Raw genomic sequence first — 24,545 nt, forward strand, 5'->3', positions numbered from 1 at the left:
CACTCCCTTCCCTGGCTGAAAACCAAATAACAGATGGATTCCCATGAGTTTTATTATATAAACAGAAACAAAAATAAACAAACAAATTGCACAAGTGCAATCCACCTCCCCAATAAAGTCACTAATACAAATGTACCACTTTATGCCACTAAACACCTGTTAACCTCTGGCCAGGATACTAACAAGGACCCCAGCTTATAGTGCAGGCTTTTTTTAAAAAAAGGTTTTGCTTTTTGCTTTCTTTGAAGAAACGAAAAATAGAGGAAAAATGCCAAAACGACAGAGAATTTTCAAGAGTCCTATTCGTGAAATTCCTCCCCAGAAAGGCTCTAATGTCAGGGTCTTTTTAGCTCAAAGCAGCAACATGTGATTATCCAGGCATTTTAAGAATGGTTTTAGTGCTTTTAGTTCTCCATATTGTTTTGATTTTATTTGTTGATGGCTTTACTGTGGGTGGCCTTACTACAGAACTTTTATCACCTGCTGGTAAATTTTCTTTATGCTATTTTATCTAGTGCAGTTTTAATATAAAATTCTCCCAGATGCAGTAGGTTACTAAGAGGTCTCAGCGTATAATAAACAAACAAACAATGTAAGGACAAAGAACCTCAGTCTGTTAAATAAGAATTGAATGTGCTGCCCCTAGCAGCTCCTTGAACAGATGTAAAAAACATCAGAAATCCATTTCAGCAGGATTAGGTTATTACAACTCACTTTCCATCATGCTGCCTTTCTGGAGTGTGAGGACCAAGGAAAAGAATAAAAGTAGCAAATGCTAAATTCTGCACTGAAGGTAAAATGGTTGAAAATATCTCTGATGTGAATGCCTGCTTCAGCCACCTGTGCTGTATCCAAGAATTCCTGAGGGTAGAGCAAAAATCTTTGTTCTGTCTTTAAAAGCATTGTAGCAGCAGCTTTTCCTAGCACACTGGTGGAGTCATGGCAAAAGTGATATCTGCTTTATGGGTGAGAGTCACTAAATTTCTAAAGTCGCAGATGACCCATGGAGCAGAGGGAATTCTGCATTCCTTGCTGTTCGTAAGATCTTGGATAAGAATGCATCCCACAATCATTTTTGAGCCATGACCCTTGATGTGAGATTTGTTCCATCTCAAGGCTCAAGCAAAATAATTCTAGATGAGAAACTTGACATTATCACTTCTTGACAATATGAAAGGACAGGAAAGAACAAGCCTACAGCCTTTGCCATGCATCACAAGCTAGCACTACTCAAGATGTCCTCCATATTTAAGCCTGTCCGAGTTTAAAGATTTTCAGAGGAAAGCTTTCATCACACACATGTTTGAAGAGGACATGAGTGAGGGCTTTTTGATAGTGCATCCCAGATTGTGCAATTTTCTCCCATTGGAGACCTAACTGGCCCCTTCCTTCCTCTTGTTCTGCCAGCAAGCAGGTGGAATTTTATTGGGGGAATGCTTTTGTCTTTGTGAAGCTATATTTTAAACTGTTTTAACTATAAGCACTTCTATATAATGCAGTTCACAGTTGGCTCAAGGTTACTGTGGCCACAAAATGCACATCACCAACGTGCATCTAAAGATACACACACACACCAAGAAAATCCAAGTTCAGCCAAAAATGTGCTGCAGCAAATGGCAGTGTGTCCCAGATCCAGGGTAAAATCAGCGGAGTACATTGTAGACACCCGCTCTTAAGAATACAAAAAGGAGGATGCAGAAAAATGCCCCAAGGGCATTGCTGGACAGCAGAAAACGAATCAACCCCTTCAGAAGGGTAATAGATTACCTTCACTGCTGTTGTTTCCCTTTTTTCTTCTCCTTTCCCCCCATATGCTTTTTGTGCACTGATGTGCATCTCTCCAGAAATGCAGGGGGAACCCTGCAAAGCAGTCTGAAGTCTGTTTTGATGTTCAATGTAATCCCCTTCCTGTCCTCAAACTAGTTCCAGGCATGGCCATCTCATCAACATACAGTGAATTCAGTCCCTTTTGAACCAGTTCCAACCTGGATTATAATGTCAGTGTGGAAGCACCCTAGGTGTTTCTAACATAATTTTGTTTGCTTTTAATATGTATCCAGCCATCATATGTTTGAAATCACCTCCACACACACAAACACAATAATACACTTCATTTATATTCCACTTTATCTCCCCGGAGGGACTCAGAGTGGATTACAGTACACATATAAGGCAAACATTCAATGCCTTTTTACACAATTACATACAATAGGCAAACAAGGTAAAGGCCTTCCCCTTTTCATCTCTGGCATCTGGAGGTAATACTCAACTCCGGCCATGGGGGGATGCTCTTGTTTCATTTTTCCATGCCAACGAGTCTGTTGCCCATAGACATCTCAGATCACGTTTTACCGGTATGGCTGCATGGAGTGCCCTTTTACCTTCCCATTGAGGCAGTTTCTATTGATTTACCCGCATTGCATGCTTTTGAACTGCTAGGTTGGCAGAAGCTAGGGTCATCAGGTTTTTCTGCAACTAGCGGTTTAACACAACTTTGGTTGCCATCCTTGTTTGTGTGTCCAGTTTTAGTATATGCTTGGTTTTACATCCTGACTGGTAACCAAGAAACTCATTTACAGAGTGTAAGTTAGAGAACCTATGATATCAATACTGAAGCTATGGAAGGCAATAAGACCAAACAAATAATGAACAGTGCTTACCTTGCTCATGGCTTTAACCTAAGGCTTTTAAACCTGTCCTATGTAAAGGAAAGTGTGGCTCACTAATTGGAACTGAGAAAAGCAGTAAACGTGAAGATAAAAATAATTCATCTTTGTATCTGGTTCTCAAGATCCAGCTATGCCTTTATAAGGCAGAAAAAATAACATAATGGGGACAGCCTGACATACTCAATTTATCCTTTGTCAAGGGCGACATTGATGTCTGTCTCCTCTATTCTCCTGAGAGATATCCTGGGTATTGTAGGAAGGAACTGCGACTTGCTATGTCACATGTCTCTACTACATCAGACAGAAATGGGATAAACCTGTTCATTTCTTCATTAAGGTTTGTTAGCCATCCTGTACACAATGTAAGGGAAGGGAACAGAATAAAAATATTGCTTACAAACAAAAGGCAAGACGGAAAGTCTCAGTATTTTCACTCTCTGCCAGACAGAAATGTGCTAATGATTCCAGGAAATCAGTGTGTGTTTGCAAATCCCCCTAGTGCAAAACAGTTCATTTGTTACAGAGAATTCCAAAAGAGTTTGGAGCCAACTCTGTGTGCAGAATTCCTCCAGAGATATGTCATCTCCCTCCCCCTCTCACAGCAATTTAGCTATGTACCACTCTTATTTATGCTGAGAGGGACAAATATGCCCAAAACGTATTATGCTTCTTCTGTATATAAATCAAGCCATGTCTATATAGCTCTTCATTTCCAGACCCTTCTATATGCAACTATTATTTTAATGCTATCTAGTTATCTAGTGAAATTTGTGTCTCTCTTCTATGCACCAATGCTCCTGCTTCCCAATGTGCTATCTCTTTCTACTTGAACATGTTTTCTTTGATTTCTTTTGTCTTTTAGTTTGTCCTACTCACCATTTTCATTGTCCTATTTGTGAATAACACTGCAATGCGTTTTATCACAAACTAGTTTTTTTTCCTTTGCCCCTCAACTGATGTGTAGTCATATATGCTATGTAACGGAGGGTTTCAAAACTTTAATGCAGCTCTTTAACATTACTCATCATTTTCCACAATGCATTTAATGATCTAAGGGTTCTCTTGGGTCCCTTCCATACAACCAAAAAAAACAAAACCCCAAGAATATCAAAGCAGATAATCCTACAATATGTGCTTTGAACTGGGCTATCTGAGTCCACACTGCCATATATTCCAGTTCAAAGCAGATAATGTGGGATTTTATTCAGCTGTGTGGAAGGGACCTCAGGACCCTTCCAGACAGGCCATATATCACAGGATCTGATCCCAGGTTTTCTGTTTATCTCAGATTATCTGACAGTGTGGACTCATATAATTTAGTTTAAAACCTGGGATCAGATCCTGGGATATAGGACCTGTCTGGAAGGGACCTCAGATAACACAGTTCAAACCAGATATAGTGGATTTTCTGGCTTGATATTCTGGGTTATATGGCTGTGTGGAAGGGCCCTTAGACCTCCTCTGTGCTGTTAAATTTCTCCCTCATTTTCTGCTTGAAAATGTTGTCCAGAGTTGGGGGGTTTTTTTCTCTTCTTCAGAAAAAAAGTAAGGATGAATTGTACATCTTGTTTTTGCACTTCCAAGATAATGGGAAAGTTATTATAGGGGACTACTTGAAGTATCATCATATCAAGCAACCCAGCATCTTCTAAACTATTATTATTCTTTAATTCCTTTAAAAATGTTTCAGATTAATTTTCAGGTGCCCTGCACTGGGAGGTCTTCATGTCTTTAAACTAGATTAATACAATACATTGGAAGCTGGACTATCCAGTACATGATATGTACAACTTAATCAAACATACATCCCAAGCTTGGGGCCCCTCCACACAGTCCTATATCTCAGACTATCAAGGCAGAAAATCCCACAATATCTGCCTTGAACTGGGTTATCTGAGTCCACACTGCCATATATTTTGGTTCAAAACAGATAATGTGGGATTTTATTCAGCTGTGGGGAAGGGGCCTTAGTTTTTAACCTTTCATCCTGGTAACATTCAGTCATAGCATTCAAACTATTTGTGTGGGGTTGTCTTTTGTTCTTATTATTTTAACTCTGAAGTAACAGGATTTTTTACAGCTTTTGGAAGACTAAATGGGCATAAGCCAGAGAAAATATAGCATGGGATGTTTTGTTGAAGAAATCTGGAAAAAAATACTGTTGGCCTCTATATCAGAGTCATCAAACAACATTTGAATAATTTAACTTCCTAAGGAAAGCTGCAACCCCAGAAATTAAGGCCATGAGTGAATGTTTGTTTCATTTAGTAATGGCTTTAAAAGGGAAATGTTCAATTTCATGGAGGGTAAGTCTGGTCATGTCTATATGAGCCAAATAATGTGTGGACTCATCTCTCAGCTGCTGCAGGGAGTCCACACAACACACAGCTGGATTCACAGCAAAAGTGCTGCATCCAGCTGTTAACCTGGCACATCCCAGTGTTTTGGAATTGTAGACAGCAGCATTGGGTTGGATTCACTTCAATCTAGTGTCCACACGTTCTACAGACACACTGTTGTGTTGTTGGCCACAAGCAGATCCCTCATAGAAGCTTGTTGGTGACACCACTTCTACATTTGTGATCACAAAAGTTATGTCACAGCAAGCCTCTGAGAGGGCTACTTGTAGCTGGTGACATGGCAGTGGTGTCCCCAATGCACCCTTGGCCCAGCCAACTGTCTGGATGCCAAAAGGGCTTCAGGGACACTCCCAGGCTGCATCGAGGCAGCTTCAGGACAGTTTACCCCCAAACATCTGGATAAATAGAAGTATGGCTTCTATCAGTGGATACTTGTTGCAATTACTATATACTCCCTCTGGCACTTTAGTTGTATATCAAAATGCTTGTGAATATGCATGAGAAGATACAACTTTATATACAACCTTATCATAAATTCACCTGGCTTTCGGGGAGTAAAGAGGGAGCTGCAGGGTGAAGCTGTCACCTTCTCACAACGGTTGGAGGATATTGGGGTTGGAGCCACAGACGACGTCTGATGGTTGCAGTGGGGCTCCGTCCACCAAGCTGGCTCTAAGCATCCTAGGACACCTAATCTGAGCCGTATGATGAGGTGGATAGTCACGTCTTGCCTATGGGATTCCCAAGAGCATCTGGTCATTGACTGTGTCTTAACAGGATGCAAGACTAAGGTAGTTTTTTGATCCAGTATGGCTTTTCTTACATCTTAATTTGATCACTTGCTTTATATAAAAGGCTATGTCTGTACCATATCAAATGAAATTAAGTAATATGTAAGGTCTTATTCACCAGGAGAATATATTGATCCTCTTGACCACTGTCAGTTCTGTGAAGCCTCCTGTTCTAAGTGCACAGGGCCATCTTCAAAGGACTGTCTTGGCTGTGTTTCCACAAGGTAAGTGAGTCATTACTGATTGGTAGTGTAGTCCCTAACCCATATTTTACTTTCAAGTGAATTGTAAACTGGAGGAAACGTTTTTTTTCATGTAAGGAAGCAATCATTTGATGACTTTACCATATTTCAAGGCCTGAAACTACACACTCAGGGCCCATCTACACATCCACATAAAATCCAGATTATCTGCTTTGAATGGGATTATATTAGTCTACACTGCCATATAATCCAGTTCAAATCAGATAATCTTGACTTTATATGGCAGTGTAGATGAGGCCTTAGTCTATATTCGAACACTTCCCTTCCCAAGCTGGTACTTTCCAGAATGCTCAAGGATAGGAGAGGTGGCAGTAGTGCTATATGTATATATGTATACATATGTATGTGTGTGTGTGTATGTGTGTGTGTGTGTGTGTGTGTGTATAGATAGATAGATAGATAGATAGATAGATAGATAGATAGATAGATAGATAGATAGAATTGTAGAAAATTTAGCAAAAGAGTAATGGGAGTGAAAAAGAAGTGAAATGTAACCAATTCTATTTCAGAAACAGATAAGACACAAGGATAATGGAAAGAAAGTGCTCTGAAGCATGGTATTTTTAATTTATTGGAAACAGACCCTCTTCTGACTTAGAATCTCTTGAGTCCTGTATATCTCCCTGGCCTTTAAGTGGCTTGGACTAAAGCAAGTAATGAATGACACTGAAGTAATTCAGCCTGACATTCTGAAGAGATGAGTTCTTACTGCAAGATTCTTTTTTTACTTCTACAAAGTATGAAACAGGTCTTGTGGGTCTTTTCACTCTGAAAAATCCAGCAAAAATGCCTACATAAAGGAATGTTTTATGTTGTACTCTTTCTGCCATCAGAATATGCCAGTTATTTATTAAAGGAATACTTGTGAAACTGGATTTTTAACCTCTCTTTCCCCCTTTCTTGTATTTAGTTGCTACATATTTCTCAGTTTAACAGTGCATTACTTTACATATGTATATGTTTTTAAAAAATCCATATGAAGAATTCAGACACAAGAACTACACTGTCAGACTAGATAATGAAGGCATTGATGTTATGTGTTATTTCTTAAAGCAGGTTAAAGAGTAATGGATTCTCTCCTATTCCAAGTCTTCATTCTGAATATTGTATGTCTATACACCACTACATTAAGTAGGAATGTCCAGATCTTTTTCAGAAAAGACCTGGCTTCCAGTTCAAATAAAATCACAAAATATATTATTTACTATTATTCTGGGCTACAGGTATCCACATGGGGCCTTTGAATGTATCCCCCATGCATGCTGGTATCATACAATACTCACAAGACTACCTCCTCCTCCTTCATTGTCTCCTTCTCCTCTTTTTATGCACAGACTACACAAATTTTGCATATGCTAATTTATATGTACATATTAAATATAGAGTTGTGATCATTTAAACAGAGTCTTATTGTGGACAGAAAACATCAAATTCTTGCTGCTTCTGATAGCTATTAACATAAATCCAAATTTTGAATTTCTGAAGAGCTACTTTTCAAACACAAGGTATGGTCTCTATAATGCTGAGCACATGACTATTTTTATACTGTAGTTTGAAATGGAAAAGCAAGATTAGACCACCAGAAAGGGGTCCAGTCTACTTCAAACAAAGAAGAAAATTTCCCTCATGATCAGTTGGCAGACAATGCAAGAGGCCTATACAGAACACCTATAGATCCTTAATACCGTAAGTTACGCTTCTGGCCAAAGTAAAACCCAGGCTTTTTCTTCACTGGCCAGTTTAGCCTAGTGGTAAATCTGCCCTGGGACAGCACTAGAGCCAGCACATTTATGCTGATTCCTGGTCCATTTTTCAGAGAGCCTGAGACTGCATCCACTTCACTGAGCTGTCATCACTTCTGTCTTTTCACCACCACTGGTCTTTGCTGACCATAGCGCTCTGTCCATGCACCTGGCAATGCAGGAATCTTTGCTGATGTCAAAAGGGGAAACTGCACAACTAACAAGAAGGTGTGGTGCCCACAATGGCCAGTTCAAATGGAGCTCTGTGGCTGGCTAGGAGTCGAAGCAGATTACTGCAGGGAGAGGGCAATGATGGATGTGTCCATCTGGACAGTGGATTGGGCTAAATTGCATCCAATCTTGTGGTTCAGATTTCCCTGAAGACCCAGGATACTGAAGAACTTCGTATTTCCAACTTTGCCATCATTTTATTGTTTAATGTAGGATATAGGAAAACTATACGAAAACCACCCCACACAGTTCAAAAGGCTTCAGGCTTATCTTTCAAGCAGATTTTTTTTCATGTCAGGAGCAAGAAACTGCAAGTCGCTTCTGGTGTGAGAGAATTGGCCATCTGCGAGGATGGTGCCCAGGGGATGCCCGGATTTTTTTTTTTGATGTTTTTACCATCCTTGTGGGAGGCTTCTTTCTCCCGTGTCCCTGCATGGAGCTGGAGCTGATAGAGGGAGCTCATCCACGCTCTCCCCAGGTTGGATTCAAACCTGGCAGCCTTCAGGTCAGCAACCCAACCTTCAAGTTACAAGGCTTTAACCCACTACTCCACCGGGGCTCCATCTTCAAGCAGATAATCTGGGATATAACAATGGCACTACAGATATTCCCTCAATTACAAATATCCAACTTACAAATTACTCATTGTTAAGAACGGGAGTGAGACAACAGGAAGTGATAAAAATCTATACCTAGGAAGACAAATTCACTCCTGAAAGAGTTATCATGGGGGAAAGGTGTCTCCACTAAAACTTTATCACCAATTCTTGTTTCCACAACAAGCCAAATATTTCAAAATACAATTATCACAGGGACAGAAAGTGAGGTGAAATCTTCCAAACAGGGGCACAGACAGCAAAACAAACACCACAGGGTGTTAGCCCTTCCCTGTGCTATGCTAGGGTGCTTCCTGACAGTGTTAAACCCCGGGCAGAAACAGGGTAAAATAACCTACTTCTGTGCGAGTTACATTTTTCACTCCACCCCAAACCCCTGGCTTTCCCTGGGGGGGGGGGGGTGGCTACATGCCATCCTGAGTCAAATCAGGGTGGCATGAAGCCACATTGAAACCCCCAAACTTACCAAAAAGGAGCTGGCAGTCAGGAAGCCTATCTGTAACATCCTCCTGACTAAAGGAAATTGTGACTTAGAAGATGGGAGGGGGGATAGGGGAAATCCCTCCTCCCCTCCCAAAAGGTTTGTGTGTGTATATATATATATATCTCTGAAGATATACTTTCAAAAGTACCCATTCTGACTAACATACAATTTCAGCTTAAGAACTGAACAAATGTACAGAATCTATCCCGTTCATAACAATGGGGACTGCCTGTATATGCCTGTATATGGATAAATGTATTTAGTAACTTGGTTAGTCCCAAATGCAACATGACACTCATAGTGCCTATAGTGTTGGGATTTCTAGCCATACCTACTAGCCTTTTCCACCATTGAAAATCTACTCTGTGGAATTTTTCAAATTTCTAAGACAATTGTAAATATTTTTAGAGCATAGTCAAGCTATAAAGGATGAGAAGATTAATGGCTTTTCCATGTGCTCACAGGCACTGCTTCTATGTGTGCAGTGGTTGCCTTGGATATAGTCCGTACTTAGTCAGTTGAGATGTTTCTCTACTGATGTTAGACAGCAAATGAAACCTAAAGTGGCTGCTGGTAAACATGATATGTCAGAATACTTCACATTTCCTCCCTTCCGCATTTCAGTCAAATAATGAAATGGAAAATAATTGGCTCAGCATTTGGAATTACAAGTTCATCAGGCAATAACATTTTGGTGCAGAAGCTGATTTGTTATTTACCTGCCAAAAGCATAATCCTATCAAAAGTTCTTATCTACTATTAAATAAGTTCTAGGATTTCGTGAGATTGACATTGCAAACTTGAGTATGAAATGCTATAGAATCTTACAGCAAGCACACAGGGATTTTCTTTTTACTGGTAAGGTCTGTGAAAAGGTATCGATTTTTCACTTATTCTTAGTAGGATCTTGGAATACTTCAGTAACTGAAGCGTGGAAACTGATAGGCATGAGATCAATGATGACTGTGAAGGTCTGACTCCAGAAGGTAATATAAAGTTGGAGTTCAAAGCTTAACTGGCCATATCCTTTATCCTGCCAAATGTCATTAACGCATTCCACGTAGAAAGAACAAAGTGCAAAGAATAAGGAATATAACTGGAACATGGCAGCAGCTCTCAGGATTTGTTTGAGCTTGTTTTTTAAAAGGAAGGTATTACTCTGTTACTTGATCCTAGTTTTATACTCCCCCCTTTTCTTTTGTGATAGATTTTTGGATGATGGACGCTGTGTTCTTCAGTGCCCTAAAGGGAAATTCGGATTTAAAAATCAGTGTCATTCTTGCCATCCGACCTGTATGGAATGCACAGGAAGTGAACTGAACAAATGCACTGCTTGTGGGAAAGGTAAGAATGGTCTCTTTTGCCATTTCTGTTCTCTGAATTTTGTCTCAAACTACAATGTGGGCAGAACAGTGATTGATATGATTTTGTTTAAAATCAGCAGTTAATTTAATTTCATTTCATATGTATTTTGTCTGGAGAGCCAGCATAGTGTAGTGGTTTAAACATTGGTGTATGGAGGCCAGGGTTTGAATCATGGAAACCTATTGAGTGATGTTGGACAAGTTACATTCTCTCAGCCTCTGAGGTTTGCTAAAACAAACATACCTTGAATAAATTTTGCCCAGAAAACTCCATGCTTTAGGGTCACCATAAATCAGAAACAATTTGAAGTGCTACAACACAATTTATACAACTCCAATTTTCAAGGCTCTGTTTTTCCACTATGCCAGATTACAGTACAATGCTGAATTCCAGATATCTAGACTGGACTGGACATCTACAAACTGTCTGTTAGCTATCCAGAGTCTTCAAAGAATAACAAATGTTTTTGCCAAGTTTCACAGGCGACTTGAGAAGTTTCCAGACCAGGCTTATATTGTGCAATCATTCAAGGAATTTTACGCAATGTCTAGACATCTTCTTTTGTGTAAGATTCCTATGATTGTGCACCAACCTTCTTTCTCAATAGAGAAGCAGACTATCTGTTAAAGAGGGGGGAGACAAAATAGCTATGCATGCAATGTCCTGATTAGTAGTGCTAGGAGTTATCATTTTCAAAGCCAGTAACAGCAACAAGGGTTGGGCTTAGGGATTCTTTCTCTCAGTCAGGAGACAGTGAATTGCATTACAAGTTAAAATATTAATGTTTGGTTCAACAGCTTACATTTTCATCACATTGAAGCAATGACCAACAGCTGGCATTCCATGGGTTCTGTGACCTACAGTAATGGCAGTGGTCACAGTCCACAATTGCCAGGGTCCTATGTGGCTTGCCAGTCTCAAGCTACCCCCAATGCCGCCTCCCTCCACCCCACCTGCATGGGGAGATATAGCCTCACTTTTTTCTTTCTACTCTTTCTCTTTCTTTCTACTTCTTTATACACAAAATGCTCTCTAGTCTATTATTATTGTGTTGTTGTTCAAGTCAATTCTGACTCTCATAGGGTTTTCTTGGCAAGTTTTATTCTGAGGAAATTTGCCATGTTCTTGGTCTGAGAAAGTGTGACTTGCCCCATGTCCATATCTGTATTCCCCAACATGAACTTGCATGGTCCTTGAAATTTTCATAGGATGCCCTGCTTCAATCTCTCCACTGTTTGCAGCATGTCTAGTGCAATAAGGTTTTCTAAGTAGCCATTCCCATGGTCTAGAAATCCTTTGTAAGTGGAGGTAACCTGCTCCCTGTTGTCTTTCTGTTGGCTTTTTTAAATTGAGTCTTTGCCACTTGATCTTACTTGCTGTGTAAGGGAAAGGCCGTGATTTCACTTTATTACTGTTTTTCTCCATTTAATTTTAATGTGTTTTAATTGCATTTGTACAATTTAATTGTAAGCCACCTTAACTTCATTCATAGGCAGGAAACATGATATAAACAAAATTAATAAATACATGTGTAAAAAAGTGAAATACATGATCTGAGCCATTAGTTCGTCATACTACTTCATTCTGAGCAGGCCCGTAGCCAGGATTTTGTTTCAGGAGGGGCTGGGATTTTGGTTCGGGGGGGGGGGGGGGTGAGTCTGAGTAGGAGAGGGTCTACCCTAGCAAACTTTTTGTATTGTTATCACAATACCCCCATGCATATGGGATATATAGATCATGGTGATCATATCATGATATGAATAAACATAACAGTTTAAATAACAAATGTAAAGCCTTCTCGCAGACCACCCTGAGAATTTCGGGGGGGGGGGGGGGGACTGAAGCCACTCAACCCCCCCCCCCCCCCCCCGGGCTACATGCCTGATTCTGTGTGATCTGATTATTAGCTGCAAGGCAAACTTGTGATGGTACAATTCCACATATTTGTTGGTTACATCTATTTATCATGTCTAAACACTGAAACCTTCAGAGAAACACTCAGTTCATTCAAGGTGAGCTGCAGTTGCAGGTGACTACCAGCCCACAGTCACAGAGCAGTACCCACCACACATTATAGTTGAAAAGGTCAACTTAACCCTTCCTTGGGCTGCTACAACTGACATCATCTCTAGCTATTGACCAGTCTAGGTGGGGCTGATTGGAACTGTAGTCCAAATATCTGAAAAGCGCCAACTAGGAGTGGTTGAGATGGACTATGACTCTGCCACAACAAGGAAGAAGGAATGATAAGTGAGTGCAGGCATTATATGACTAAGGAATGAAGCATTAGGCGATAACTAGGAAACAACTCTCCAGTGTCGATAAGGGAACATGAACAAAGTCTGAGATATGATAACACCCACAACTCACAAATACCAGCAAGGCAATGTTTTCATTCTTCTGCCCTACTAGTAAGAGTAATCAGCACTTGGCTGCTACTGTAAAAAGAGTGCTAGGCTAGATGGTGATGAGTAAATGGCCTGTTACAAATTAAGAATACCAGACAGAATAGAGACTCAGCTCAAAATTCATTCCACTCTTCCCATCTTTGCAGTTAAAACATTAACAATAATTTCAAAGAAGAGTAAAACAGTTCAAGCTTCACTCAGATCCAGTTAGAATTGAATTACCTATAATTAGTTGTTCTGTTGTTGACTACTACTAGATCAACTTTGACTTATGAAAACTCTATGAGGGAATTAAAAAAAACTTTTACTAACAAACCTGCTGTTCAGTTCTTGAAAGCTTGGGGCTGTGGACTTTTTGATCAAGTCTATTCACCTGATCAGTCTCCCTCTACTCCTATTGCCTCCCATTTTATTAAAGATTATTGTATTTTCGAATGAGATCCGTTGTCTTGTTATAGTCCCGGGCTGTGGCACAAGCTGGTGAGCAGCCAGCTGAAGCCAGCTGAGACCAATCACTCTGACCAAGAGGTCATGAGTTCGAGGCCAGCTCGGAGCCTGCGTTTGTCTTTGTCTTTGTTCTATGTCAAGGCATTGAATGTTTGCCTTATATGTGTGATGTGATCTGCCCTGAGTCCCCTTAGGGGTGAGAAGGGCAGAATATAAATACTGTAAATAAATAAATAAATAAATAGTCCAAAGTATGATAACCTCAGGCTTGTCCTTTTGGCATCTAGAGGGAAATAAGGTTTGTTTTTCTTCCTCCTCATGCAGTGTCTGTAGAACTCTTCTCCAGCAGTACAACTGAAATTGGTTGATTGTCCTTCTCTTGTTTTTTTTTCACTGTTCAGCTTTTACAACTATATATAAAAATTGAAATATTATAGCATGAATGATCCTGACTTTGTGAATTAATGATATATCTTCACACTTATCTAGTTCCTTCATAGCTACTCTTTTGAGTTCTAATCCTTTTCTTTTCTTTTTTACTATAATGTCAGCTAACATTAGCAAGGTCAACAAGTATTTCGCATGGGCATGGTGGAAGAGACAGCATAAGGTGTTTGTGTCAGTTGGATTAAAGCTCCCCAGCATGGATAACTCATTGGGAGAGTTTGTTGGCTTAAGATTGTTGTGCCTGCTGGGTTAAGACTGATTGTTTGAGCTGAGTGGAGGCTTGGTTGTATGTTTGTTGGCACTGTATTTTTCAGTTGTGTGTAGGTCCAAGTCCTCTGCCTGAGCACCTGGTCTCAAATGTGTGGGGCATCTGCTTAGAGGAAGCAAGTCAGAGACTTGTTCGGGAGAGGAACTAGCAGCCACTAACTCTTTATATAGTGAACAGTTGCCCGACTAACAGGCAGCAAGACCAAAATGTTTTGCATGGAAGTTTACTGGGAGAGTTTGAGTGGAAGGCCCAAAGTTCTGGAGCAGGGTTTTTTTTTTACCCATTCCACAGCAGGTTAAGTGTAGCCTGTTAGTGCAAATTATTGAGGAATATGGAAAATCACAGCAGACTGAAGAAGGACAAATGTTATTCCCATCTCCAAAAAGGGCAAGAAAGGACCCAAACAGTTGCCAGACAGTCATTCTGACATCATTACAGCAAAAAATCTAGAACTGATCATTAAACAGTCTGTAAGTACATATAAAGGAATGCTATGGCCTCCAAAAGTCAACATGAGTTTCTCAAAAACAAGTCAGGCTAATCTTACCTCTTTTTTGATCGAGTTACAAGCTTGATAGAGCAAGGATATGCTGTGGAATTAGTATATTTTGATTTCAATAAGTCCTTCGACAAAGTCCACTAAGATATTTTTGCAAACATGCCAATAAAACGTTTACTGGACAACACTACTGCTAGGTGGATTAGGAATTGATTGATTGATTGAAACTCAAAGAATGTTCAACAATGGCTCCTCTTCATCCTGGAGAAAAGTAACTAGTGGGACACTACAGGATTTTATCCTGGATCCAGTGCTATTCAACATCTTTAGAAATGACTTGGAAAAAAGAGTAGAAGGCACGCTTATAAAATTTACAGATGACACTCAGTTAGAAGGGGCAAGTAATACCCCAGAGAACAAAAGCAGAATTCAAAGTAGCCTTAACAGATTAAAGAACTGGGCCCAAACTAACAAAATAGATTTCAAAAGGGAGAAATCTAAAGTATTTCCCTTAGGTAGAAAGAATTAAATGAACAGATATAGGATGGGTGACACCTGGCTTGAAAGTACAGTAGAGTCTCACTTATCCAACATAAACGGGCCGGCAGAACGTTGGATAAGCAAATATGTTGGATAATAAGGAGGGATTAAGGAAAAGCCTATTCAACATCAAATTAGGTTATGATTTTACAAATGAAGTACCAAAACATCATGTTATACAACAAATTTGACAGAAAAAGTAGTTCAATGCACAGTAATGCTATGTAGTAATTACTGTATTTATGAATTTAGCACCAAAATATCACGATGTATTGAAAACATTGACTACAAAAATGTGTTGGATAATCCAGAATGTTGGATAAGCGAGCGTTGGATAAGTGAGACTCTACTGTACACATGAGTGGATTCTAGGAGTCTTAGTAGATCACAAGCAGAACATGAGTCACAGTGTAATGTAGCAGATAAAAAAGCCAATGTGATTCTAGACTGCATCAATAGATGTATAGTGTTTAAAAAAGGGAAGTAATCGTACCACTCTCTTCTACTTCGGGCCTTTATTTTGTTTCCCATATTTGTAGGTAGATTTTTGTTACGATATAGATATTGTAGTTTGCAACAATTCTACCAATATGCCATCTGTTCTTGGTGATTTATTTTCCCTCCCCAAATTAATTTAACACTTAGGCTTCTATACAACAACTTTTCTCTTTTTGATGATTCAGTGCTAGATTCTTCTATTCCTTTACCATATGTGTTTCAAGAAGCAATTGTTCTTAACTACACTTGTATGGTGGACATGTGTCCTTTTTTGAAGAAACAGACTACTTTTAAAGATGTCTCTCTTTGAAAGGTTGGTGACTCCATAAATATGCTTTAAAGCAAAGGAGAAAAACTAGAGACCTGGTTCTGCAATCAGATGTTCGGGCAGTAGTCTAATATGGAATTTGACACCAGGGCCGGTCGGAGATAAATTTAAATATTAAGCGGGGGCGCTGAAAAGCGCCCCCCACCGGCCCCGCCTCCTGAGCCCTGGCCCCGCCTCCCACCCAGCGTGCCCTGGCCGCGCCTCCCACGCTGCGTGGGAGGCGGGGCCAGGGCACGCTGGGTGGGAGGCGGGGCCAGGGTTGGCCCCGCCTCCCATGTTATTCGCCCTGGCCCAGCTTCGCCGCCCGGGGAGGGGAGGAGGGGATCCTTCCTTCCCTCCCCGGGCGGCGAAAGAGACAGGCTTCGCCGCCCGGGGAGGGGAGGAGGGGATCTTTCCTTCCCTCCCCGGGCAGCGAAAGAGACAGGCTTCGCCGCCCGGGGAGGGGAGGAGGGGATCTTTCCTTCCCTCCCCGGGCAGCGAAAGAGACAGGCTTCGCCGCCCGGGGAGGGGAGGAAGGGATCTTTCCTTCCCTCCCCGGGCAGCGAAAGAGACAGGCTTCGCCGCCCGGGGAGGGGAGGAGGGGATCTTTCCTTCCCTCCCCGGGCAGCGAAAGAGACAGGCTTCGCCGCCCGGGGAGGGGAGGAGGGGATCTTTCCTTCCCTCCCCGGGCAGCGAAAGAGACAGGCTTCGCCGCCCGGGGAGGGGAGGAGGGGATCTTTCCTTCCCTCCCCGGGCAGCGAAAGAGACAGGCTTCGCCGCCCGGGGAGGGGAGGAAGGGATCTTTCCTTCCCTCCCCGGGCAGCGAAAGAGACAGGCTTCGCCGCCCGGGGAGGGGAGGAGGGGATCTTTCCTTCCCTCCCCGGGCAGCGAAAGAGACTGGCTTCGCCGCCCGGGGAGGGGAGGAGGGGATCCTTCCTTCCCTCCCCGGGCAGCGAAAGAGACAGGCTTCGCCGCCCGGGGAGGGGAGGAGGGGATCCTTCCTTCCCTCCCCGGGCAGCGAAAGAGACAGGCTTCGCCGCCCGGGGAGGGGAGGAGGGGATCCTTCCTTCCCTCCCCGGGCAGCGAAAGAGACAGGCTTCGCCGCCCGGGGAGGGGAGGAGGGGATCCTTCCTTCCCTCCCCGGGCAGCGAAAGAGACAGGCTTCGCCGCCCGGGGAGGGGAGGAGGGGATCCTTCCTTCCCTCCCCGGGCAGCGAAAGAGACAGGCTTCGCCGCCCGGGGAGGGGAGGAGGGGATCTTTCCTTCCCTCCCCGGGCAGCGAAAGAGACTGGCTTCGCCGCCCGGGGAGGGGAGGAGGGGATCCTTCCTTCCCTCCCCGGGCAGCGAAAGAGACAGGCTTCGCCGCCCGGGGAGGGGAGGAGGGGATCTTTCCTTCCCTCCCCGGGCAGCGAAAGAGACAGGCTTCGCCGCCCGGGGAGGGGAGGAGGGGATCCTTCCTTCCCTCCCCGGGCAGCGAAAGAGACAGGCTTCGCCGCCCGGGGAGGGGAGGAGGGGATCCTTCCTTCCCTCCCCGGGCAGCGAAAGAGACAGGCTTCGCCGCCCGGGGAGGGGAGGAGGGGATCCTTCCTTCCCTCCCCGGGCAGCGAAAGAGACAGGCTTCGCCGCCCGGGGAGGGGAGGAGGGGATCCTTCCTTCCCTCCCCGGGCAGCGAAAGAGACAGGCTTCGCCGCCCGGGGAGGGGAGGAGGGGATCCTTCCTTCCCTCCCCGGGCAGCGAAAGAGACAGGCTTCGCCGCCCGGGGAGGGGAGGAGGAGATCCTTCCTTCCCTCCCCGGGCAGCGAAAGAGACAGGCTTCGCCGCCCGGGGAGGGGAGGAGGGGATCCTTCCTTCCCTCCCCGGGCAGCGAAAGAGACAGGCTTCGCCGCCCGGGGAGGGGAGGAGGGGATCTTTCCTTCCCTCCCCGGGCAGCGAAAGAGAAAGGCTTCGCCGCCCGGGGAGGGGAGGAGGGGATCCTTCCTTCCCTCCCCGGGCAGCGAAAGAGGGAGCCACAAGGCCAGGGCGCACTGGTCGGGCGGCGGGGCACCGTCAGAGCGGTGCCCCGCCTCCCGCCCAGCCTGACGGCGCCCCCCAGGACCTGCGCCCGAGGCGGCGGCATCACGTGGCCTCAATGGTAGGGCCGGCCCTGTTTGACACACAGCATCACAAATAACTACTTTAAGATGAGACTAGGGATTATGTTTTGATTGGTTTTAACTGTACCTATATGTTTACTGTTTTATTGTCCAATAGTTTATTGCTTAATGTGTTGTTGTTTTTGTATTTCTAATGCGGCATTAATTTTGCCATAAATGTAAGCCGTTCTGAGTCCCCTTTGGGGTGAGAAGAGTGAGGTATATAGTAAATAAATAGATCATTGGGAGCAGGAGGAGAACTTCTGAAATTACCCATCCACAATAGCACAGCAAGTAGATAGTCAGCTGGTCACAATGTTCCCCACTCAATTGAGATCCATTGTAATTTTGATTGATTTTGCATCTGTACCTATACATTTTGTCCCTTTACATAAAAATTAGTATATGCCATTTTAGACAATTTGGTGTCCTCTTTTGTAGTAATATGTCAGTAAACACCCTCCTCCTAGACCTACATTAATATCAACATTTGGGTGATTGGAGATTGATACAAGGTGGAACTGAGATAAAAAAAAAAACCATGCTCCTAGACTGGAATGAACACATTCAGTTTAAAAAAAAAGGCAGATGGATGTTATTGGGCCAGCTTTGTTTATTAACCCTTCTATATAAAGAGTAAAGGTGCAGAAAAAGCCTTGTTTCCGCCCCTGAACTAATGGATTGGATGCCGCTTACAGGAGCCCTCATGAGAGGAAGCCAGCTAGGGAGACATTTTGCATTGATTTTTACTGAAAGGTTTTCCTCAAAGCAGGAGTATGCATATTGTGAACTCAGTGAGAGTTGCCACCCCAGAAAAGCAAATTCTGAGAAGTAGGAAAAAGCTGACTGTTTCTTCATTTGTTTTCAAAGATTACGGTTTCTCTGGATTACAGATTTTTAAATTATGTACAGTACAATGTTGCTGAGTTCTTTGAATCTTGAGATTTCTTAATAGAAACTGGAAAAGTTTGAAAAAGCTAGTCTTTCAGTGTCTCACAATGATTAGATAAGTACAGTACAATCCTCATGTCTTTAAGAGATACACTCCTGAACTTGGTGTGGATGGATGAAACTGTAGATAACAGTGGAACCTATTATTTTCAATGGAAAAATAATGGAGATACTAAGAAGAGGGTATAGCTTGTACAAGGGGCTCTAAAGGAATAAGTGAAACTGCTCAAATTGGTTTCACAGTTACAGGAGTCATTCTGTAGATAATCAGGTATAGGAAGGTGTAAGTCCCAGGTCTTAAAGATTCTTCTAGCATACTTTTCATTTTCCTTTTTCTTTCTCTCTAACAGATGAGCAAGGGAATGCCCTTTTCCTGTATCTGGGAGAATGCAAAGAGAGCTGCCCTGAGGGCCATTATCCTTCGGAGAAGGACAGGACTTGCATGCCTTGCTTTGAGCACTGCGAAGTGTGCCTCGATCAGACCGAGTGTGAGAGATGCTTTGAAGGATACTACCTGCTTGATAACACCTGCCAGAAGCACAACTGTGGAAAAGGTAAAACACACAGCAGAACATTCATAGATCTTCAGCAAATTTCTCAGTAAATTGCAGTGCATCAAACTGCATGTAGATCAACCAAAAAGTATGCCGGTTTTCCAATATAGCATCTTCGGGCCCTTCCACACAGCCCTATATCCCAGAATATCAAGGCAGAAAATCCCACATAATCTGAATGTGGACTCAGATAACCCAGTTCAAAGCCGTTATTGTGGGATTTTCTGACCCTTTGTCATATCCCCACCACATATCAGTGAGGGTAATAATAATAATAATAATAATAATAATAATAATAATAATAATAATAATAATAATAATAATAATAACTTTATTTGCATTCTGCCCTATCTCCCCAAGAGATCTCAAGCATAATTTTTTTTAAAAACCTAGGAACTATATATTTTAGGCTCCTTCCGCACTGCCATATAATCCATATTATCAAACCAGATAATCCACATTATCTGCTTTCAACTGGATTATCTGAGTCTACACTGCCATATAATCCAGTTCAAAGCAGATCATCTGGATTTTATATGGCAGAGTAGAAGGGGACTAAATGGGACCTTTTCCCTTGATACAGTGACTAATGACACAATCCTGTGAGGGTACAAGTACACCTAACTAAATGCAGTGGGATTCACTTGTAATTGGACATACGATTACAGTTTGAAGAGAAATTTGGTCTTTAATCAAGTTATGCATAGGGGTGGAGTACAAGAGGGTTCCCATTTCAAATGCAGGCAGTATGGGGCATAGCAAAATAATGCCAAACTTTTCTCCTAAAATGTGTCTTCCTTCAATAAAACTGCCCAAGAGGTGGCAGCACAGAGCTGGGTTACTGGGTAAAGAAAAGCTTTAGAGCAGCCTTTCCCAACTTGGTGCCCTCAAAATACGATGGATTGCAAATCCCATCAGCCTTAGTCACCGTAGTCAATGTCAGAGGTGTTGGGATTCAGAGTACAAAACATCTGGAGGGCCCTTGCTTGGAGAAGGTTGCCTTATAATTACTTCCCTTCTGTCCTATCGGAAGCCAGGGAAAGCTAACTTTAAATAAATCTTATTTGCAAAGATATAGTTCTGCTTTACTCTATGTAAAATGTTTTTGCTTAACATGTAACAATACAGCATGAAATACTTTTTCCCCAACTCATAGTTTCTCAGATCTAATCTGTTTGCTCATAACTGTCAGTGTATTAAAAAGAACCAAGCCAAAACAATGGGCTTAAAAGGAATACATGCAAGGTCTCAACTTTATGTCCTTGAAAAATACTTGATATTGTGTGGTGAACATTAATTGGGTAATCCTTTATGTGTCAACGCAGGAGAAAGCTGAATTGAGTTTTGTGGGCTTCCGCTCAGGTTAGTGGGCATCGAGCGGCAACCGCAATTGCTCATGAGGGCATTGCTGTTGCAGTTAAACTGAATTTGATTTTAAATGTAAAGGCTCATTTTAGGGCCATACAAACACATCAATATTTATATACTCTTTGCAATGCTGTCCAGCATTTCTATGAATGTACATGACTGCTGACAGGAAGTCATGTCCTCAGTGCCTTGAGAATGCAGGCATGCTCTTTAAACAATCTGACCTCCAGAGGAGAGTGAAACAAAATAAAACAAAGCATTAGTTCAGTGACTTGCTTACATCCCTAAAATGTGGCACTGTCAGTTACTGGTGCTTGGAGTTGCAAATACAAATAAATGTTTTGGCTCATGCAAAATGACCAAGGCAGATTTACTCCCTCAGTATCCCATAAAAGCATGTCATGGGGTATGGTGGAGGATCTAAACAGACATTTTTATTACAGGTCTATATACAAACATTTTGCTGTGAAATCAATCCCTCCCCCTTGCTCAGAGTTTGAAACTTGCTTATTGAATGTAGTAAATCTTAGCCAGATACCTGACCACATCTACATTGCATAAAGCTCCAGGTGCAAAATAAAATGGTGGTGAAATAGTGGTGATGGGAGCAGGCAGAGCAGTGACTACATTAATATGGAGAAGCCTTATTTTCACAGAACAACTAAACTAGTTCCAATGCCAGGGGTTAAACATGGAGTGCTTACTGAAAAATGAGCATTTTGGGTGGCTGAGAATTGATTGTAAGCCTCTTACCATAACCCATAATAAAATAAATAAAATGCAATGTAAAATGATATAAAAGGATTGTAGATTACACTTAAAAGTAATGTTGCCATGTTTTCTAAACAACAATAGTAAAGGTAAAGGTTTCCCCTGACGTTAAGTCCAGTCATGTCTGACTCTGGGGGTTGGTGCTCATCTCCATTTCTAAGCCAAAGAGCCAGATCCGTAGATACCTCCAAGGTCATGTGGCCGGCATGACTGCATGGAGCGCCATTACCTTCCCGCTGGAGTGGTACCTATTGATCTACTCACATTGGCATGTTTTTGAACTGCTAGGTTGGCAGGAGCTGGAGCTAACAGCAGCCGCTCCCGCCGCTCCAGGGTTTGAACCTGGGACCTTTTGGTCTGCAAGTTCAGCAGCTCAGTGCTTTAACACACTTCACTATCGGGGTTCCTCAAACAACAATAAGGGACAGTCAAAATTCATGACATGTAGGGTTGGCAATTAGGAAGCCGGCATTAACATGTCTGTGTTCTAGTTCAATACCAAATACTGACTACTTAGCCATGTATTATTCTATAAAGTTAACGTATTTTCTCCATCTGTAAACTACATAATGCACACATTTCCATTCCTACGAAGAGTCCACATCATAAAATACAGGATTTTTTAGCATCTTGTCCAGTTTGTATAAAAAGCAAAACACCCCAAAGTTCAGATGAGAGGGAAATATTTACAATAAAGGACACCTGCCAGCTATATAAGGGAAAAGCTTTCTGTCCTTCAGATAAGAGATATAATTTATGTAAAGGAACATCTGACAAACCTATTTGAAGATGTTAATACAAACCTATTTCTAGATGTTATGAATTTTTTTTGAGCTAACCAGAAGTAATGACACAATGAAATAGATCCCCACCAATGGTGAGGGCTTGCTGTCTTATTTATGGTGACAACTCTCTTTAGGTGGACAATTGGGTGAAGGTAGTGTCTCCCTTTTTCTGGAGGAGTGGTAGAGATCAGGTGGCCCTTACCACAAAGTCAACATGACCATGAGTATTCACGATTGTGTGAAATATTACTTGCATAGGTCCCTTTCTTCAAGTGTTCCTGCAAATGACATTGGAGGGAATTTTTCAGTTCAATGTTAGTGGTGATACCAGTAAACACTGAACTGAAGAAATCCCTCCAATGTCACTTGCAGGAACACGTGAAGAAAGGGACCCATGCACCAATCGCACAATTGTGAATACTCAGTCATGCTAATCTTACACCAAAAAAAGCTCTATGCCATGGATGTCGGGTGGCAGAACATCAGCAGCTCTCCTGCTATTCTTGGGACAACTTTACAAAGATAATGAGGAAAGGATGAAAATGTGTCCATACTATTCCTGGACATTTGTTGTCAGGATAATTGATACTGTCATATCAGCTAAGTAGATTAGGCAGGCAGAAGTATACGGAGAGGAAATAAACAAGGTTTTCTGTTGAAAAACAAGCAAATGAACAAAAGACACAAAGCTGTCCTACAGTTTTTCAGAAAAACAAGGAATAATTGAACAGAAAAAATGCAAACTGCAAATTAGTATCAGGTGCAGAGAAGTGATGCTCGGCCATTTTTCAGCATTTCAAATAAAAAGTCAAATCCATATTAATTGTCTATTGCTTTGGGATGAATTAAATTACAACTTGAACTGTTCAATGTGCAGATGAGGCAGAGGACCTTGATTCAGAAGACTGTATCCCTTGTGCAGACGGCTGCCTATCCTGCAGTTTGGGTAAGGTTTCAAGTTTTTCCTTTTAGGTTGAAATGCACGCTCTCTGCCACCTTCTGTGCCTGGAGATCCCAGGAAGCCAGCAACATGGTTTGTAAAAGATAGCCTCTCCTGCCTTAAAAACTGAAAACATTATAATTAATAAGAAAATGACTAATAATTGGTAGAACACATGCCAAAAGGCCCTTTCTCTTGAGCAGTCATGTCCCAAAGGTGTGCCAAATCACAGGATATACAGAGACAGGAGGGGGGCAGTCTCACCTCTCTAGGAAAGGAATTTGAGAGAGTGGGACCTGCCACCAAAAGGACCCTTAGTGATTTTTGGGGCTTGTCTACATGAGCTGAATCATCTGCACTAATTGTGGTCCTTATCGTGGGGTAAACTGGGTTAATCAAGTTTAGTCCTGTGTTAAGGAAAGACAAGGAATACTCCAGAGTTTGGCTGAAACTGTGAAACATCTCTGAAGTTTGGGCACAATGTGGATTGCTAAGGTTCTGATGTGAATATGGGCTGCTTATCAACTCAGGGGAAAGTGCATGGTTTGGGCCTGTGTTGCCATTACTACTGCTTGGCAGCCGCAGAGTTCTAGCAGAACTCTTGGCCATAGCAGACAACCTATGCTGACACGAGCAGAGCTCCCATGAGACACACCACAGAGCATTTGAGATGATCTTCCCCAGAGCTCTGTGGCCATCCAGTAGGTGATGGTGACAAGACTGGTGAGGTCAGATGGTGAGGCCACAGTCCTGGTGTCACTGGCTGCACCATCTAGTCCCTGCCTCACCATAGCTATAGGTTTCAGATGTAATGTGTGGTTTCTGATCTGAACTGGCCCAGCAATAAGCAGCCAGTGTATATGAGCCCATGGCTATGAAAGTGACTTGGTATTAGTCTTGATGAACAATCTCTTTATGAGCCACAGTCATTCCATGTTTCTTGACATCTGCTTGCTACTGCTTTGCCTTCCCTCCATTACCACAACAAAATCAGTGGCTCTTGTTTCTGCTACCTTCCGATTACTTCAGTGTGATAAGTTCATTCTGCCCATGTTCTGATGTGCCAGCAGTCATGTGGCACCAGTTGGTATCCTCCTCCTCCTCCCCCT

The 24,545-nt window shown here is 42.4% G+C and overlaps 1 protein-coding gene across 1 annotated transcript in view; it reads left to right on the top strand.

The window, feature by feature from the left end:
• The window catches only part of pcsk5 (proprotein convertase subtilisin/kexin type 5), a 352,794-nt gene that overhangs the window by 292,242 nt on the left and 36,007 nt on the right, over positions 1-24,545 (top strand). The window contains exons 21-24 of the mRNA XM_062972004.1: positions 5,942-6,044; positions 10,365-10,501; positions 19,369-19,572; positions 23,374-23,442. Coding sequence (XP_062828074.1) covers positions 5,942-6,044; positions 10,365-10,501; positions 19,369-19,572; positions 23,374-23,442 — 513 coding nt within the window. The remainder of the gene's footprint in view (positions 1-5,941; positions 6,045-10,364; positions 10,502-19,368; positions 19,573-23,373; positions 23,443-24,545) is intronic.

The sequence above is a fragment of the Anolis carolinensis genome, chromosome 2 (assembly GCF_035594765.1).
Source record: "Anolis carolinensis isolate JA03-04 chromosome 2, rAnoCar3.1.pri, whole genome shotgun sequence".
Taxonomy (NCBI): Eukaryota; Metazoa; Chordata; class Lepidosauria; order Squamata; family Dactyloidae; genus Anolis; species Anolis carolinensis.